This window comes from Chroicocephalus ridibundus, chromosome 6 (assembly GCF_963924245.1).
Source record: "Chroicocephalus ridibundus chromosome 6, bChrRid1.1, whole genome shotgun sequence".
Lineage (NCBI taxonomy): Eukaryota > Metazoa > Chordata > Aves > Charadriiformes > Laridae > Chroicocephalus > Chroicocephalus ridibundus.
In genome coordinates this window covers 70,581,892-70,600,389 of record NC_086289.1, presented here as the reverse complement: position 1 = coordinate 70,600,389, position 18,498 = coordinate 70,581,892, and the positions used below count along the sequence as shown (strand labels likewise).

The following is an 18,498-nucleotide window of genomic DNA, read 5'->3' as shown; positions in this document are numbered from 1 at the left end:
CTTAAATGTGTTTTGGCCTTTGATCGAATGAGTTGCATTGCCCTAGCTGCATCCCTAGCACGCCGAAGCCCACGCAGCAGCCCCACGTCCTTCGGCGCCGACGGCAGCATCAGCTCCAAAGGGGATTGTGGTGCCGGGCATTCACCTGACTGCGTGAAGAGACATACATGAGACCCTGCCATGGCTCTCTTGGCCCCTTGTGCCCTCCAGAATACTCGGTGGAGTTTGAAATCCCCTCAACAAGGGGTAAAAATTGCAAACCCAAGCAGACGCAGCTGATGGTTTGACCTGGACAGCGTGGAAGAGGAGGGAGGTGCGGCCTGTGCAGGTCAGGCTGCCCATAAACTCCTTTTCCTGGTTTTTGTGGGGAAAACTGGCCATGAGCAGGGGGTTGTGGCACGGGTGCCCTGTGCCCAATGTGTTTTGCCAGCGCTTCTGGCAGCTGGAGAGGGGCGAGCGCTGGGGTGGTGGGATGAGCTGGCCCCGGCAGCCTTCACTGCTGCTCCCCTGCATGCCTCCTCCAGAGCAGGTTTTGGGACAAGGCGAAGAAAAGCAAACAAATCTGAGGAAATGCATCTTATTTCGTTATTTTTAGTTCTTTAGCCTATATCTGTGGGCAAAGGCCAGTTGTGCGGAATGAAACGATTAGGCTATACGGCCACCTCCTGGAGGACGTCGGTATGTGCTCGGCTGCCGGGGCCACCCGATGGGTGACGGTTCACGTGCGACCGGGCGAGGAAAGTACCCACGCAGCTCTAGATACTCTTTCCTACCTTGGGACAAACGCATCTGTCTGACTTGACACAGTGGAGGTGATTTTCAGCCCTTCTCCCCAGGCACGGAAATGAGTATTGAGAGTTAAGAGTTTGAGAGCGAAACCTTTAAAAATACATTACTCCGAGAAAACGCAAATGCATCATTTTTTAGCGTAGGAAACATAGCTGTCATGTGTTTTTGTTTAAAAAGGCCTGAGGAAGTTACTAATATTTATTTGAGCTGCTTTGTGGAGCTTTTTAGTGCTCTTCACATTTCCTGCTGAGACAGAGAGCAGCCAGATGGATTTTGGGAATTTCCTTTCGGCAGACCCTGGCGGTGCTGGCGCGTGCTGGCGCTGGGTGCACAGACCCACGGGAGCAGCTCCTGCTTCTCCCCGGGGCTCCTTCCCAATGACAAGCATGGAGCCCAATGTCACCTGTGCAGGGGGACGAGGTGCCACCAGCTGGGGTCACCACCAGCAGCTTTGGTTGCTGACAGCATTTCTTCATCCAGGACTGATTTTTTTCCTTTGATTCCCATTTGCAGCTAAGGCATAACCAGGCGCGCAGGTTTGTATAAACCTCTCACCTCACAACTTTCTGGACTCTGTAGATGATTGAAATGGGGGAGTCGGATGCCTATGGTTTAATCAGCAGCATCTTCTCCGGATACTTTTAGTAGCTTTTCTCAGTGCAACAGGAGTTACCTCCCTTCCATGGATCACTCAGGGGTGTGTTTTATGGCTACTTTGTAGGTGGGTTTGGTATTACTAAGTATGCGAATTGCTGGTGATGCCTGCAGTCATCACGGAGCTCACTTTGCAGCAAAGGCTGTTGAAGGCGATCGTCCTTTTTATCTTCACGGAGCCCGAAGCCCCAACAGCTCTGGGGCTGGAAGGAGCAGAGCTGCCATAGTCAAAGTCTGCACCTCTCCAGCAAACGGCAGACAGCACCCACACTAGTTTTGGTCCTGTAATACTCACCGGCAGTGGTTTATGCCTCTTTGCCTGCTGTGGTAGTCACATTACATTCTCCTTTCTTTTTTTTTTTTTGCAGATATTCTACAGAGTGGTAGCAGACATTGAACCAGGAGAGGAGCTCTTACTGTTCATGAAGAGTGAAGATTATTCACATGAAACAATGGCTCCGGACATTCACGGTTAGCTGCTTCTCACTGTCTAACCTAATAGAAAGTATCACTGAAATTAAGCAAAAAATTAGGGAGATTTCTCCTCTGTTGGAATCCTTTTGAAATCTGGAATGGCTTTACTGCAGCTTCACTGCAGCCAGGGAGGAGAGGTGGACCATGGTTTGCTATTTGTCTGTCTTCTGCTCTCCTGTTTCTCTGAAAGCTCTTCGGTGAATAAACTTGTCTAGTAATATGATGAGTCCTTCAGTCCTTCTGAAGGGTGAGTCTGCTCTCAAAAGTGATGCCACTCAAGCCGTCATTGAGGATTCTTTGTTGATTTTCTTCATCACTCCATCCCGGTCCAACCAGGAGTGTAGCTTCATTCAGTGTTGCATTTTGTGTCTGCTAGTCTGGTGAGCTCTCCTTTGCACAGCTGATATTTCTCAGCATTGCATCCCCGCGACTCCTAATGTTGTTCAGGTTTTACCCTCAGTTACTCAAACCTCCCTGGCAGGAACAGAGGTCTGCAGATGCAACTGAGGGCAGCAGTAAGGCTTCAAGATTGAAACTCGGTCATTTTGTGGGTATTGCAGGAGGAGAACAAGAGTCCATGTCCTTATCTCTAGGCTGTGCTGCTCCTGCAGGACCTGTAGGGACCCTGATTATAGGTTACTTTTTGTCACTTAGCCGAACTACTGGTATTCTGTCCTCTTGAAAACAGAAGATCCCGGGTTGTTGATGTTGCTGTCACTTTTGAGAACATTTGAGCCCTTATTCCTCCTTGCGCTCATTCGTCACTCATCCGACGCACCGATTCCGGCTCTGAAACTCCTGAGTAGTTGCTCAGATTTGTCCCCCACCTCCAGAAACTCCTTTTGTTCTGCTGCCTGCTGGGCAGTGGGTTATACAGCCGCAGCAGGACTGGGTGTAGGATTTCTGCTTGATGCCCATTAGGTTGCAGTTTATGCCAGTGTGGACGTTTTACAAATTCTCGAGGATTCAGGGACTGTACAGAGGGGTTTTCCCATGTCTGTCCTTTTTTATAACTGCCTGTACATTTAGAGCGGTATCTTTTGTTCTCTTAAGAAAAAAGTGGGGATTCTTCATTCATTCTAATTCGGTTTTGTGTTTGTTTGGGTTTTTTTTTCCGTAGTGGTAACTTTGTTTATTTATTGCTAAAGACATCCCCCTTTTCAAGCATAGTGTTTTCCATGCCTATGGTCAAGTAGCTGTTGTGTAATGACACCAGCGGAAATCTTTGCACTGACATGTCCCACAGGGCTAATTTAGAAGCAGACTGAGCCAAAGTATTGCTCATGGACAGTGGACAACAGAGCCCTATGATGCTTTCTCTGGATCAACTCAACCGTAAAATAGCAACCAACTACATACATTTGAGATTTCAGGCAGACTCCTCGGTGCCTTTCTGTCTCAGAGCCCCCGGGCATTTATGTCTGGAGGGCAGGTAGCAGTGGAACCACGCCAGGGCATCCAGCTCCTCGTCTGGAACCATCGGTAGAAAATCCAGCAGAAAAAAATATCACGGGATGCTCTTCTCCAAGTTTGCTTTTTGGGATTTTCTTCAGCTAATCTATTCTTTTGCAGGAATTTCTAACTAATGGAATGCAATATTCATTCCAAAGTGACAATCTGGTGATCTTCTATGCTCATTTTCAGTAAGAAACACGATGTGACCAATTTTATGAAATATAAAGCAAGGCCTCCTGTCTTCTTTACACCAACTTCGTGCATCTCTGTCTTACTTTGAGCAGGGTTGGGTGCTGCAAAAGGACTCTAATGGAAATAGAGAGACTTTTAAAAACCTCTATAAACACCCTTTTGGCTATTTTAGGTGCTGATGTTCGTGTCTAAGTCAGTCTCCTTCATTCAGAAAGGCAAAGACCGGCAGCCTCCACTGGATATCCACCTTAGACGCTGTATGTCCCCATTTAGGATAGTATGTAAACACCCTGACTTTTGTCCTAAGCCAGGGTTAGGGATCCCTGTTGGATATCACCTAGGCAGTTAACAGGTAGTACTGCACCATCATATATCGTAGAATCATAGAATCATTTAGGTTGGAAAAGACCCTTGGGATCATCGAGTCCAACCATCGTCTCCACTCTACAAAGTTCTCCCTTACACCATATCCCCCAACACCACATCTAAACGAGTCTTAAACACATCCAGGGATGGTGACTCCACCACCTCCCTGGGCAGCCTATCCCAGTGTCTGACCACTCTTTCCGTGCAGAATTTTTTCCTCATGTCCAGCCTAAACCTACCCTGCTGCAGCTTGAACCCATTCCCTCTTGTTCTATCACTAATGACCTGTGAGAAGAGACCAGCACCAACCTCTCTACAGTGTCCCTTCAAGTAGTTGTAGAGAGCGATGAGGTCTCCCCTCAGCCTCCTCTTCCTCAAACTAAACAGTCCCAGCTCCTGCAATCGCTCCTCATAAGATTTATTCTCCAGGCCCTTCACCAGCTTCGTTGCCCTCCTCTGCACTCGCTCCAGCACCTCGATATCTCTCTCATATTGAGGTGCCCAAAACTGGACACAATACTCAAGGTGTGGCCTCACCAGTGCTGAGTACAGGGGGACAATCACCTCCCTCCTTCTGCTGGTCACGCTATTTCTAATACAAGCCAGGATGGCATTGGCTTTCTTGGCCACCTGGGCACACTGCTGGCTCATGTTCAGCCGCTTGTCAATTAGAACCCCCAGGTCCTTTTCTGCCAGGCAGCTCTCCAGCCACACTGCCCCAAGCCTGTAGCATTAAAGCATTATTATAAAGCATTCTAAGGCATCCTTGTTTCTTTTGAGGTTTTCCTCTTTGTCACTGAATAGCCATTTATTTAACCACACTGTCATGGAACTCCTGATGGGATGGTAGTTCAAATGACTGAAAACTGATGCGGTCTCCCTGTCCCCAACCCGTTTGTCTTCCAGAGGAGCGCCAGTACCGCTGCGAGGACTGCGACCAGCTCTTTGAGTCCAAGGCTGAGCTTGTAGACCACCAGAAGTTCCCCTGCAGCACACCTCACTCCGCTTTCTCCATGGTGGAGGAGGACTTCCAGAAAAAGCTCGAGAATGAGAATGACCTTCGGGATGTGCATGAAATCCAGGAGTGTAAAGAGTGTGATCAGGTCTTCCCAGATTTACAAAGGTAGGAGTAGATGCTTAAAACATGATTGAATGAGGCAAATTCTGTAATGGCTTCAGTCAGATAGTGCAGAGCATCAGACAGGGCAGACGTCTTCATCTTCTATACAAACCAAAGATGAAGATAAATAAGACTTTTGTGCTGGTTGGTGTTTTATGGCATAGGAATCAGAGGAGTCTCAATAAATCAGAAACTGGTCCTTGCCTGAAGGTCCTCAGTGGGGACCTTAAATTAAGAACTGGATCTTCTAATAATCAGATCTTTAGCTGGCGTGAATTGGGCTGGTTGCAGTGAAATCAGAGGAGTGATTATAGTTCAGATGAACTAAGGTCTGGGCTCCTTACGTTTAGGTAGAAATAACATAGAACATCTCTGAGAGGTGTTCAGTGATGTTACCAATTTTGTCTTTGCAAAGAAGCCATACTAGCTAAAGGCAGGTTCTAGATGTTAATATATGTAGGTGTCTATATGTTCATATGTATTTATAGCTGTACTGTCTTGAGACACTGGGGTTCATCTTTTTCTTATCTATATCTGGCTGTTGAAACAGATAGACCCACGTGCCTATGTACCTGAAAACGCATAGAATGTAAAAAAAAAGTACAACTTTTATGTGCTTTACATATTTCCTGTCACTGTAGTTTTTGTGGCTACTTAAAATACTGTATTGCGGTGCAGGTTATGGGAAATTTTGCAAATTGCTGGAAGATGTTGAGATATTGTGCCTGCTGCAGGTTAGCCCTTTTGGACAACTTCTCCTGGATGCTTCAGGTGCTGGTTCTGCAAGATGGAGCCTGCTCTCCCAAAACACAGATGCTCCTTGGCTCCTCTTGACGGAGCAGAGGTGGCTTGGCATCACGCAGGGGGTCTCAGATCAGCGTATCGTATGACCTGATCCTTAACACTTCCACAGAACTGACAACACCAAAATTAAAACGTCATGTGCCAAACATGGCTCGCCGCATACTAGGTGAACCCCGCTGAGCGGGAATTGGTGCAGGCACAAGGGCTTATTCACCGGCCGATGTTGAGCAGCATGCGGCTCCGCGTGTCTAATTTTCAATCTGAGTGATTGATTCGAAGGGGCTGATGTAGGTAGATCAAGTCGAAAGGGTTGGAGCAGCGTGGGCGAGGCAGGAGTCTGGGCTGTAACATTTTTCCACGTCGTGAGTTAAAGTTCTGAGTCGGTGTTAAAGTTCTTTTCTGCCTGCGAACCAGAGGACGATATCTAACATATGGGAATCATTGAGGAAATGTAAATTTAGCTTAAAATATTAAATATTGAAGAGAAAGGGCAGAAAACAAAGAACGAGTCGTCATAAATAGATGGGCAGTACTGTGAGAAAGAGTGAAAAATGAGAGAGAATGCAGTCATTCTCCGAACTCTTGAATTATTGAAAGGCTAATACACCACAAAGACAGTTCACAGCAAAAAAAGTACCAAAGTGTGCTATATCCAGATTATATAAAACAAAAGGCCCGAATGAGCCATGCTTGAGGGTGCACGTAATTAAATGGAGAAGGAGCGGAGCAGGAAGATGGAGATGTGGGGGGCCAGGACTGCCCGGTGCTGGTGGTCGTGGCAGAGTCCAGGAGCTGGTGCCACAGCCAGGGACAAGAGTCTCTCTAGGTCTTACAGTAATTTTGTTTACCAGTGCACGATGGAGAGTCAATTGTTATAGAAGTATTAGGAGGGGAAGCCAGAATTTTTTTTTTTTTTCCCATGAAGGAAGCAATCTGAGGGTGTAGAAGTAAAGAGCATCCGCAGGGTGAAAGCATTTATTTCCATTACCTGTGGCTGAGAATGCAGGTTGCTATTTGGGCTGCACAACCCAAACCGGGCTGTAAAACTCGGCAGGTTTTGTCCACGGATTCACCAGAGGTCAGTGGGAGCTTCACATGAGGAAGGACTGATCCTATTTGGCATCCCAGGCTAAAGATCCCAGTGGCTTTTCTCTGAATCCCCTCTTACATTACGTAGTGATCTTTCCTCAAGCAAAACTGTGAGTTATGACTTTGTATGTGACCAAGCAACACAGGTGTTTAAAAAAATGTATTTGCCGCTGCTGAATAATAAAACAGGAATTCAGAAAATTCAGAGACAAAAATGAATTCAAAGATGCGCAGCAGTAATTAGGTGGGTGATTACCCTACTAATAGACTGAATAATCTACTAAGAAATAAATGAATAAACAGCTACAGAATTGAACGTGGTTAATAATAATGAAGTGTAACTCCAATTGTAGTGTACCGTATTTAGAGGCTTCTTTGTCCTACGCCAGTGGAGTTATTCCTCCTCTATTCCTACTGTAAGAAAAATTGACTCCCATCAAAGGAGTGGGGTTATGTCAGGTGGAGGGATCCAAGGTGTGTTTAGAGGGAAAGTCATAAGGTAGAAACAATTCAGACTGCAGGGAAGAATTACCAGAGGTGAAATACGGAGAGGTGTATGAAATAATCCCCTTAGGGAGCGGTGGCAGCAGCATCTCTTGGAGCATTTGCAAGCGGCCTGGCAAAACAGGAGAGGATGTGTTATTCCGCTGGGGAGGAGGATGTTCTGCCTCCTGACTGGCGTGAGCCTGGTACTCAAAGGACTTGGGCCTGTCAGGATTGGACCTTCTAAAAATTTTTTTTCCTGTAATTACGTGCTCTGCTGTCTCCTCCTCCTATGCCGATCTTCAAACTGCTGATAAATCCGTGTGTGTGTGTGGGACCTCACTGAGCCCCGTTCCTGTTTCCGCAGCCTGGAGAAGCACATGCTGTCGCACAGCGAGGAGAGGGAGTACAAGTGCGACCAGTGCCCCAAAGCTTTCAACTGGAAGTCCAACTTGATACGTCACCAAATGTCGCACGACAGCGGGAAGCACTACGAGTGTGAAAACTGTGCCAAGGTACAGTGAATTTGTAGGCTGCCTGGAGCTTCTTGTCCTTCTGGATGCTTGAGAGCATGGAAGTGGGGATGCCCGGGGCCGGGATGCAGGAGGGTGCAAGGCTTCTGCCATGCTCTAGATGGCTTCTCAAGGGTTTACATTTCCACTTTATAAATACGTTATTTTTCTACCCTTTTTGATTTGGAAATGGCTGTGGGGTCTGAACTGATGCAGGATGCTGAGCATCTCTGAGCTCAGGGCTCAGTGCCTTGTGAGTGGGGTGTAAGAGGACCACTGAGGGCCAAGAAACCCCGGGGAAGCGTAGGGCGGATGGTCCCCAGGCTGTGCGCCAGCCATTGGGACCAGAAACTTCAGGACACTACTGCAACATAAATCAAAATAAGAGATAGCGATGGCCCCAGCTGTGCTAAGCGAGCGCAACTGTCTCATCTCTAGAGCATCTCTCTCATTTCCCAGCACCGGGCTTGCTGTGCAGATGATCTGCGTGAGACGCGGTGCTCTGCATTGCTGCTTCTGGGGCCCTTTGCATGAGGACTTTCTCCTTTTTAAGTAGATTCGCTGCAATAATGGGAATTTTATATTGAGCTGATACTCGTAAGATGGAACCAAGCCCTGGTGCTAGGACTGTGTCGTGTACAGGATTTCTCCCAGTCCACGCGCTCAGTTGTCGCTATAAAGTATTTCTGTTGCAGTAGCGCGTAGAGGTTTCAAGCAGCCACGTTTTGACCCATTTTCTGTGAAGTCCCTGTCCTCAAAAGCACAATTTCTAATGGCAGGGGCAAATGCATCTGCTGCAGCGGCTGCAAAGAGGTTAACGGATCCCCCAAATACTTGGCTGATCCTGGGAAACAGGCCCCGTCCCATTGACGGCCATTAGCAAGGCCGTGATGCAGCACGCAGCCACGGTTTTTAATCTTAAATACTCCCAAATAGCTCCCAGGTTTGAATTTTAAAAGACTCTTGTAATAACTGGCTTCTTCCGCAGTCAAGTTTCTTGGTTAATCAGTACTCATTTCCTAGCAGGTTTTCACGGACCCCAGCAACCTTCAGAGGCACATTCGTTCCCAGCATGTTGGGGCTCGTGCTCACGCTTGTCCAGAGTGTGGTAAAACCTTTGCCACTTCTTCAGGCCTCAAACAGCATAAACACATCCACAGCAGTGTCAAACCTTTTATATGTAAGTCTTCAACTAAACGTCTTTGGTTAAGTGTGATTTCTTTTGTGGAAAAGCAGCGTACTCTGGAAGCAGGCGGTTGTGTTGTGCTCCCTTTGAATCTCCCGCTGGCTTCACGGGGGCTGCGAGGGATTAAATGAGCGCTGGGTAACCCGTTAGTCCAATGCAAAACGTTGTTTTCACATGATTTTCCTTTTCAGGCAGACACTGAGTGCTGTATAAATGCACCCGTTGCCCCTGGGATATTTTTCCAATGCAAAGAGCAAGTGGGGAGTGAGATGTAGCGGGAAGGAGCCGTGCCAGGTTCGGCGGCCGCAGCCTCATGGCTTTGCACGGTACCAAGTTGGCTGCTCCCCTTCCAGGGCTCCAGGATACGGCCCTGCTGCCCAGGGCAGAGGTGGTGGTGGCACGGGGGAGGAGGTGGCAGTGCCAGGGTGGGCAGGGGAAGGCGGCACCACAGTCAGGACACACTGGGAATTAGGAAAAAACAGCAGTACCTGGAAGGCGGCTTTGCTTTAGGAGTTAATTTTGGGCCACAGAGTCTCCGCAGCAGATGCCATGACTTTTGCTGGAGATGGAAAATAAACTTAGAGGCAGTAAATTTCAGCCGGAGGACTCGAGGCTCCTTTGCATGCCCCGAATTTAAGTATTGAGTGGAGCTTTTAGATCTTTTCCAACAGCTGCTCCAGCAATAAAACTTGCCTCGGATGTGGGCCTGACTCTGTACCGGGCTGTAAATCGCATCCTCAAATCTCACGGGTTGTGTTTACTGCTGAGCCAGATCCTGCTAGGAGACGGGGAACCTGGGTGCATGGGAATGTTGCAGGTTGCTTTCTCTCCCTTTCAGGCAGAAAATATTCAAGAATATTGTTCTTGGTAACGCTAATCTCCACCACAGGCTTTTCAGGCATCTGCTGTGGCTTGAAAGGCACCTTGTTACCACCTCCTCTCCTTGTCTGCCAAAATTCTTCATCTTTTGCTGCTCTCAACAGTAATTTACCAAAATATCAACACCACACCTGGACAAAGTGGCCACCGTGCGCTAAGATATTTCCTCAAGGAGAGGAGTATTGGCTTGAAAGACTCAATCTGTGCAAAGTCTGTATATCTGCCATTGGGGTAGATAACACTTTTGGTTTGGGCTTCTTGAATGAGAAAATGTATAACTAGATCCAATAATAAATATCGCTAATAACTTTTAAACCTGATTACAGGTTAAGTAATTCCACTTCAAGATTATAATTATTAGAAAACACTAACTTCTGGCCAGGTAGGGAGTCTTCAGATGGCCCTGTTGCAATGCCCTATATAAAAATCTGTAAGTGTCACCTCTCATAACTGAAATAATCTCTCAAATGCTCTTTGTTATTATTTATCCTGATAAATCAAAACAGCAGCCGGTATTCTTCATATGTACAGAGTGAGGGATGAAAACCCATCCAGCAACCTGCGAATAACAGCCATGTAATTGCAGAACAAAAGGCTTTGGAGACCACATGTTCGGTAGGCTTTGCTGAGCGATGGGAGGGAGGTAGGGTCACCTAAAGGAGATATCTGCTTTCCACCAGAAGGCCACACACCATGATTTACTCGTACCAGTCTGTTTATGGCAACTGTCTCTTATTACAGTACACCGCCCAAGCTTGAGTGAAAACTCACCAACACTAAGGTAATTACTCACTGCCTTCGCAAAATCTCCAGCCTCTCCAAATAGAAACCACATGCCGTAATAGACTGAACATATTCAAAATAGTACTTACAGTAATTTTTTTTAATAAGCAGAAAATATGCAAACTTAACTGCTGGCTAATTTGGGGTCCAGATACAATCGTGGTACAGAGTGGGTGTAGGCATGAGATGAATTTTTGCAATTTGGGAGCCAGATTGGGAATTTGTGTTAAACCTGGGGTCTGTAGAGCAATAAAAGCTTCAAGGAGGGACGCTTCCCTTACAAGTTAGTTGCTTAAAAGTACGGCGCTGAGATTTAAAGGGTGTAATAAGATGTAATAGGAGAAATCAAACCCAGCTTCTGTTGCTTTGATACGTGGAAGCAATTAAAGTTGATAACCGCCCCCCATCTACTAAAGTTTATGGAAAGCTTTACTTGGAAATAAAATTCATGTCATGAAAAAGAGGTAGATCTTATACCAGGACTTATACCTGGGTCCTGGGAGTATCCACGGAGGTTGAGGTGGCGCAGTCGATTTAGACACAGAGTTTCCTCCCGAATCAGCGGGGCATTGGGTGTGCGCTTCCCTGATGCCGTCTTACACCCAGGCTTCAGGTGACAGTCCCCAAGAGTAAGAGTACTCTGGGGAGTAAGGGCTTCGGACCTCAGCCCAAAATGTCTTTGCCAGCCTCGAGAGCCCGTGGATTGAATTGGCTGCCTGTTAAATGCAAGAGGCACCTGGAGCAAGCAGCACCTCATTAAGTAGGTTTAAATAACTTTTATGCTCAAAAAGTCCTCAGTGCAACTGTTAATTGTTTGATTGAGTTTATAATAATAAATATTAGCATATTTTGATGGTATTGCCATTATTGCTTTTATTTAGTTTTAAAACTCAGATAAAATGTATTTAGTCAAATGATTAATTTGCATCTTCCTTAATAGTTGGTAAGGATATCTCTCGCTTGTAAGTGTGTATTTTTGCTTTTCTCTGGAGTAGAACATTTCTCAGTTCTGTTGACTTTTGAGTATATTAATTCGGAGAATAATAATTTAATAATGTGTGTTCTTTAAGGGAGAACTTCCCAAACTTGAGGACGACCCAATCTGTGCCAATCCAGCCCTTCTCACCCGCTTGCCACTCTAGCCTACCTGAGTGAAGCGTTATATTTAATGCAGTCACGTGAATAAGCAGTAGGCCCTCAACAATACCTGGTAGAAGATCCAAAAGTTCACCAAACGTGATTTATTTTTAATTATCCATTAGCCTAGCCTTGTAAATGTACGCACTGGAGATTTTTTTTCTGGAAAAATGTGTATGGTCTGATGCTCTGCTGCTCTGTGTTAGGCAGAACTGTCCGTGTTGACAGAGTTATCCTGCTTTACATAAGGAGAGGAGTTGGCCCGTAATATTCAAGCCGAAGCTTGTGCAAACTGATGGCTATGTCACTCGACTTGTACTATTTGGTCACCTTAATTTTGGTTTCTGTGATTAACGTGACAGGAGCAGGGAGAGCTTTTTGTCCAAGACCTCAACAGGGGCCTGATTCTGTACCATGAGGTATGGGGGTGACTTTCATTTGTGGGAACAGAAACCTTACGCCAGCAATTAGGCTAAAAATAGGAGGAAATACTAGAAAAATCAGAGTTTCATACTGCAACAAATAAATAACAAATAGTTCTATGATAAATAACAAATAGTTCTATGTTAAATAGACAAAATATTTAAAAAAAAAATGAACAAAGTACTTATACAGAGAAAATCAAACATTGTCAAGGAATTAGATTTTTTTTCTTTTCCTTTTTTTTTCTTTTCCTCTTTTTTCTTCTTTTCCTTTTTTCTCTTCTCTTCTCTTCTCTTCTCTTCTCTTCTCTTCTCTTCTCTTCTCTTCTCTTCTCTTCTCTTCTCTTCTCTTCTCTTCTCTTTTCCTCCTTCTTCTCTTTCTCCTTTCTCTTCCATCATTTTTCTTCTTTCTTTATAATTTTATTTTTTTATTTTCTCTCTTTTCTTTCTCGTCTTTCCCTGTGAATGAGGATTTCCAGCAGGAACAGTAACTGATACACAGCAACAAACATTCTTCCTGAATTACCGCATTGCAAATTTCCTGTGTTTGGGCCCAATTCTGCACTCTTTACCCCATGAATTGTCCCGGGGATGTCAACGGGGCGTGAACAGGGAAAATGGGTGGATCGGGCAGGATCAGGCCCTGGAACAATAGGAGCATTGTTGCTGAGATATGAAGGAGCCTGCTGAAGAGGTAAACAGTTAAGAGATGACAACAAGTGGTCAAGTTTCTCAAGGGCAGAGATTTAGAGGAGCAGGAAGGTTAGCGCGGGCCCCGGTGCGAGTGGAAGTTAGAGGACGTGATTGCAGTTCATGGGAACCAAGAGTGCAGGATGGGATACATTCAATTCAGTTTCCTTTGCAGGCTTAAAATAGAGCCATTGTAAATTATGTCAGTCTGTCTCAAATCATGAAAATGATTGTTAAAAAGGCCTCAGAATACACAATGTGTATTGTTGTGTGGCTTTGATGTGTGAAAGATGAGAGCTGATGATATAACACAAATTAAATAAAAATAAAGTGGCCACATGCTTTTTCCTGGCTGGAAAAAAAAAGAAAAAGGGTTTATTACAGAGGGATAACACTGCTTACTGATAATGCTGCTGCCTTGTTTTTAAACAAGGCTGGGGCTGGAACTGTTAGAAGCAAGGTAGTGCAGAGGTACGGACACATTCTAGCATAGTGAAGAGCACAAGACATAGAGCAGCTTTGGGACTTGCCCGATGCCCCTGCTCGTCCAAAGGTTGCCAACAAAGGGACACAGAAAGGCACTGGGCCTCTTCCAAAACACATTTTAACTTGCAGACCTGTAACGTGGTTCCTGCCCCAGCATACTCCCCAAGATTTGTAGCAGCCAGAAAATCAGGGACCTGCAAAATCCCATTCACTACCACAACATGATTTACTCTTTAGAGCGTCTCGTGCTCGTACCACTGGGACCCCTTCTAGCGTCCTGCCACTGAAGATGGTTGCTGGAAGCCGTGCTCCGACGTGCCAAGTGTCGTAGGCTAGATCAGGCCCACGAGCTCAAGGTAGATCTCCTCCCCTCCGTGGCTTCAGGCTTTCTCCAGGCGCTTCTTTTGTGAGGCTGAAGCTGTTCTCATCCCAGAGGAGTCTGAAAGGAAATCCATCGAGCTGTTTTGAGCATCAGACACGCACATAAATACAGCTGCATTCTTAAAGGAAATTGTTGTTGACATATAGTGCATTTTGTCATGTGCGAGAGACAAATAGCAATATTAAGACTAGTAAAGTTATTAAGATGTGGAATTTAGAGTTGCAGCATCCCAGACACCTGCAGGGACGGTGTGCGTTACACAAATAGAAATGCTTTGGACACACGAGAGTACTAGACTGAGGTTACTCAGTCTCTAGCCTGGACTTCATGAGATTAAATTCTTAATCATAAGTGGAAAAAAATGTTGTTTGTTAATAAGGTTATGCACTTGGAAATACCTGGTTGTCTCCTCCTTCACCTCTTTCACATCCTTGCGCTCTTGCAGGCTGAAAGCCCTGTGAGGCAGCTCTGTCTATCTCCTGTCTGGTCCTGCAAATATTTATTTTAATGACTAACTTCCCCCATGTGAATAGTGACATAAATGGATGTCATTTGAAGGCATGAATGCTCGCTCGTGCAGGAGCACCGGGGGTTCGTATGGTGTTCCAGCACCGAGCTGCGGCTCTTGGCGGGGTTCTGGGTGCTAATGCAATATGGAATGACGGTACTGAATATGCAACACTGTGCAATACAAAGAGCAAACAAGGAAACTTTGCCTTTTAGTGATTTCAGACCTTCTCGGGTTTGTTGAAGCGGGTCTTGGTGCTGTCTTTAGACATTTGTCTGCTTGGATGCCTTGCTTTGGAAGAGTACGATAGCTTTTTGTACATGTGTGCACCCAGACTTCTCCTTACGGCTTCTGAATTGACATTTGGCGGGTAAAAAAATGGTGTTATTTGCAAAATCTGGAGGGTGGGGGCAATTACCATAAAGCCTGAGATGTGTTGTTGTTGTTGTTTACATACAGGTGAGGTCTGCCATAAATCCTATACTCAGTTTTCAAACCTTTGTCGTCATAAGCGCATGCATGCTGATTGCAGAACCCAAATCAAGTGCAAAGACTGTGGACAAATGTTCAGCACTACGTCTTCCTTAAATAAACACAGGAGATTTTGTGAGGGCAAGAACCATTTTGCAGCAGGAGGATTTTTTGGCCAAGGCATTTCACTTCCTGGAACCCCAGCTATGGATAAAACGTCCATGGTTAATATGAATCATGCAAATCCGGGCCTTGCTGACTATTTTGGAGCCAATAGGCATCCTGCTGGTCTTACCTTTCCAACAGCTCCTGGATTTTCTTTTAGCTTCCCCGGTCTGTTTCCTTCAGGCTTGTACCACAGGCCACCTTTGCTACCTACTAGTTCTCCTGTTAAAGGACTACCGAGCGCAGATCAGACAAACAAAAGTCAAAGTCCCCTCATGACAAATCCTCAGATACTGCCAGCCACCCAGGATATTTTGAAGGCACTAAATAAGCAACCATCAGTAGGGGAGAATAAGCCAGTGGAGCTTCAACCAGAGAGGTCCTCTGAAGAGAGGCCGCATGAGAAACTCAGTGACCAGTCAGAGAGTAGTGACCTTGACCTTGACGATGTCAGTACCCCCAGTGGCAGTGACCTGGAAACCACCTCGGGCTCTGATCTGGAAAGTGACATTGAAAGTGAGAAAGAGAAATTTAAAGAAAATGGTAAAATGTTCAAAGACAAAGTAAGCTCTCTGCAGAGCCTGGCTTCAATAAATAATAAGAAAGACCACAGCAATCATTCCATTTTCTCACCATCCTTAGAGGAGCAGACTGCGGTGTCAGGAGCGGTGAATGATTCTATAAAGGCTATTGCTTCTATTGCTGAAAAGTACTTTGGTTCAACAGGACTTGTGGGGCTGCAAGACAAAAAAGTCGGAGCCTTACCTTACCCTTCCATGTTTCCCCTCCCGTTTTTTCCAGCATTCTCTCAATCAATGTATCCATTTCCTGATAGAGACTTGAGACCGTTACCCTTGAAAGTGGAGCCCCAATCACCCAGTGAAATTAAGAAGATCCCAAAGGGAAGCTCTGAGTCTCCCTTTGACCTCACCATAAAGCGTAAGGAGGAGAAGCCACTTACCCCCATACCCTCAAAACCAGCGGCCCCCTCTGCGGCCAGCCAGGACCAGCCTCTAGATCTCAGCATGGGCAGCAGAAGTCGAGCCAGCGGCACAAAACAAGCCGAGCCTCGGAAAAACCACGTCTTTGGAGAAAAGAAAGGAGGCGACCTTGAGCAAAGGAAAGCTTCGGAGTCCTTGCAGCACGCCAGGCCTACCCCGTTCTTTATGGATCCCATTTACAGGTAACGGACTGTCTGCTGCCTTTCGGCATCCTTTGGTACAGGCAGCTGGGTCTGCCAGGGCCACCTGCCAGCAGATGCAGGACAACCCTGTCCTCCTCCCGCTGTCCCTGGAGACATCATCCCACCATCGCATCCCATGGGGTGACCCAGGCTTCATGCTGACCTGCATCCCTCCCTTCAAATCTGAGCTGCTCAGAGCAAACCCCGAGTCCAGTAACGCTGCAATTAGCAAGTCTTCATGACTGCCCTCGTTACAGTGAGTCATTAGTTTAACCTGAGCAGCTTGACATGCAGAAATTGAATATATTCTTTTACCCATAAACGAATGGGCATCAGTATTGAATATTTGTATATTTACTGTGTATCTTTCAACATCGGTTTGCCCCAAATTCCTTTTCTTCCAAAACGCTGCCCACTCGCCTTGACTGCCCTCTGCCTTCCCTGGAGGTCAGAGACCATCTCAGCAGGTTGCCAGTTGTACACCACCGTTTTGGTTCCTCCCGAGTTAAACAGGAGCATCTCCTAAGTACAACAAAAAAAGCCAATTTGTCCTAAGGCGTATAAAAAGTTTGGAAATTGAGAGTGATTTCTTCCCCTTTTTAGCATTATTTCAGCAATGGGTTGATTTCTCCAGGCATTTCATTAATACAATTGAAGGCGCAGTGTCCTTGTGTGTAAGAAGCATAACCAGTGGTAAAATCCCGAGCCCTCGGTGTTTCCCAGTAGTGCCGAGATGGACCTCACTGGGATCTGGATTTCACCCGCATCCTGTGTACACCATCCCCTCTTTGCCCTTTGCCTTTCCGCTCATGTATCTGTAACCAACCGAAGTCATGCATCTAAATTAGTTTAGAGAAATATTAGCCATAAAAATATGTCTGTAATACAAATGACTGATTTTACAGCCTATTGTTTTTTAAAAAAAAATGTTACTGCCATGTAAATGATGTTAATTTATTACTTTATCTGAAAAAGAAATGCTATGGGCAAAGTTATTGGAGAATGCTCGCGCGTAAGACAACAGGTATGCATTATGAAGAAACAGGATATGATGCTGTTTACTGAGATGGTTTTGTTCACGCCAGATTGATATCTGTATTAGGCCATAGGTTTTCTTTGCGTCATATTCATTTTAAATGCCTGAAGCACTGGAAATAATGGTCCCATGTTTTATGGTCCTGCATTACAAACTAATGAAATCTGTACGAATTCTGGCAGCGTAGCAGGAGGCCAGTTGTTACCGAGCCTTCCTTTGCCGAGAGTTACATGCACCTAGGGGCAACAGGTCCCTTAAACCAGGCATGTCAATAACAGAAAAAGCAAAACCCTCAAATTTCCACACCGCTTCTGAATTATCCACGCTGAGTTTTGCTGCCTAAATGCCCACCTGAGTTGATCGCAATCTTTGCTGCTGGCATTGCGGATTCGGTGTGTTCCTGCAAGCCTGCCTTTCTCGCCCTGCTTGTGCGCGGCCGTGTGCAAGGAGAGGTTTTCAGGATGGTGGCTGTGATGTCTCGCATGGCCAGACAAGAAGGGACCCATTGCTCAAGGCGTCTGTTGCCTTGAATTCCTCTCCTCTGAGTGGAGAGCACACTCGGTTGCCTTATTTCTTCATAGAAGTTCTCAGTAGTTAGTCATTGGTTCCTATAATAATTATTACCAGTCTTTTGAAATGGGATTATTTCCTATGTAAATGGCATAATCTCCCTTTAACGGCGATTCACGGCCCCCACCCGCAGTAATGAGTTGCATGCGGGAATCGAGAGTTGACTGTACTTCCTTATCTTTTGCCATTATCTCTGAGAAACAAATTACTTGATGTATAATTGACTATTTTAAACATGAGTAGCTGTATAATTATTAATATCTGAGACTGATTCATCACAAGCACATCTAATTTTAACATTTACAGAGTAGAAAAAAGAAAGTTAACTGACCCACTGGAAGCTTTAAAAGAAAAATACTTGAGACCTTCCCCGGGATTCTTGTTTCATCCACAAGTAAGTATTTTGGGAATTTTGATGTTGTAAACAAGCCTGTTGATGCTTCAAAGCAGGTGTGGAGAAATGAATGCAGTCTTAGTCATTTTTGGATTTCCTAAAACACACAGTTTTTGCTGTACCATTGTGGTGGAAAAGCGTAAGCATTGTTCTGAGCTTCTTGATGTTTTTCAGATGAAACAACATGTTTTGATTATAGAGGAAGCCAGATTCGAACTACATGTATGTTTTAGAACCGTGTTCCTCCAAAACTGTAGCATAGCTACCA

General features: G+C 45.6%; 1 protein-coding gene across 8 annotated transcripts in view; it reads left to right on the top strand.

Moving 5' to 3' along the window:
• The window catches only part of MECOM (MDS1 and EVI1 complex locus), a 349,962-nt gene that overhangs the window by 310,483 nt on the left and 20,981 nt on the right, over positions 1-18,498 (top strand). For 4 of the 8 annotated variants that reach the window (XM_063337834.1, XM_063337836.1, XM_063337840.1 and 1 more), the window contains 6 exons: positions 1,812-1,914; positions 4,837-5,053; positions 7,794-7,941; positions 8,962-9,118; positions 14,871-16,230; positions 18,143-18,230. In XM_063337834.1, coding sequence (XP_063193904.1) covers positions 1,812-1,914; positions 4,837-5,053; positions 7,794-7,941; positions 8,962-9,118; positions 14,871-16,230; positions 18,143-18,230 — 2,073 coding nt within the window. The remainder of the gene's footprint in view (positions 1-1,811; positions 1,915-4,836; positions 5,054-7,793; positions 7,942-8,961; positions 9,119-14,870; positions 16,231-18,142; positions 18,231-18,498) is intronic. The other 4 variants (XM_063337835.1, XM_063337837.1, XM_063337841.1 and 1 more) reach the window with 3 other exon arrangements.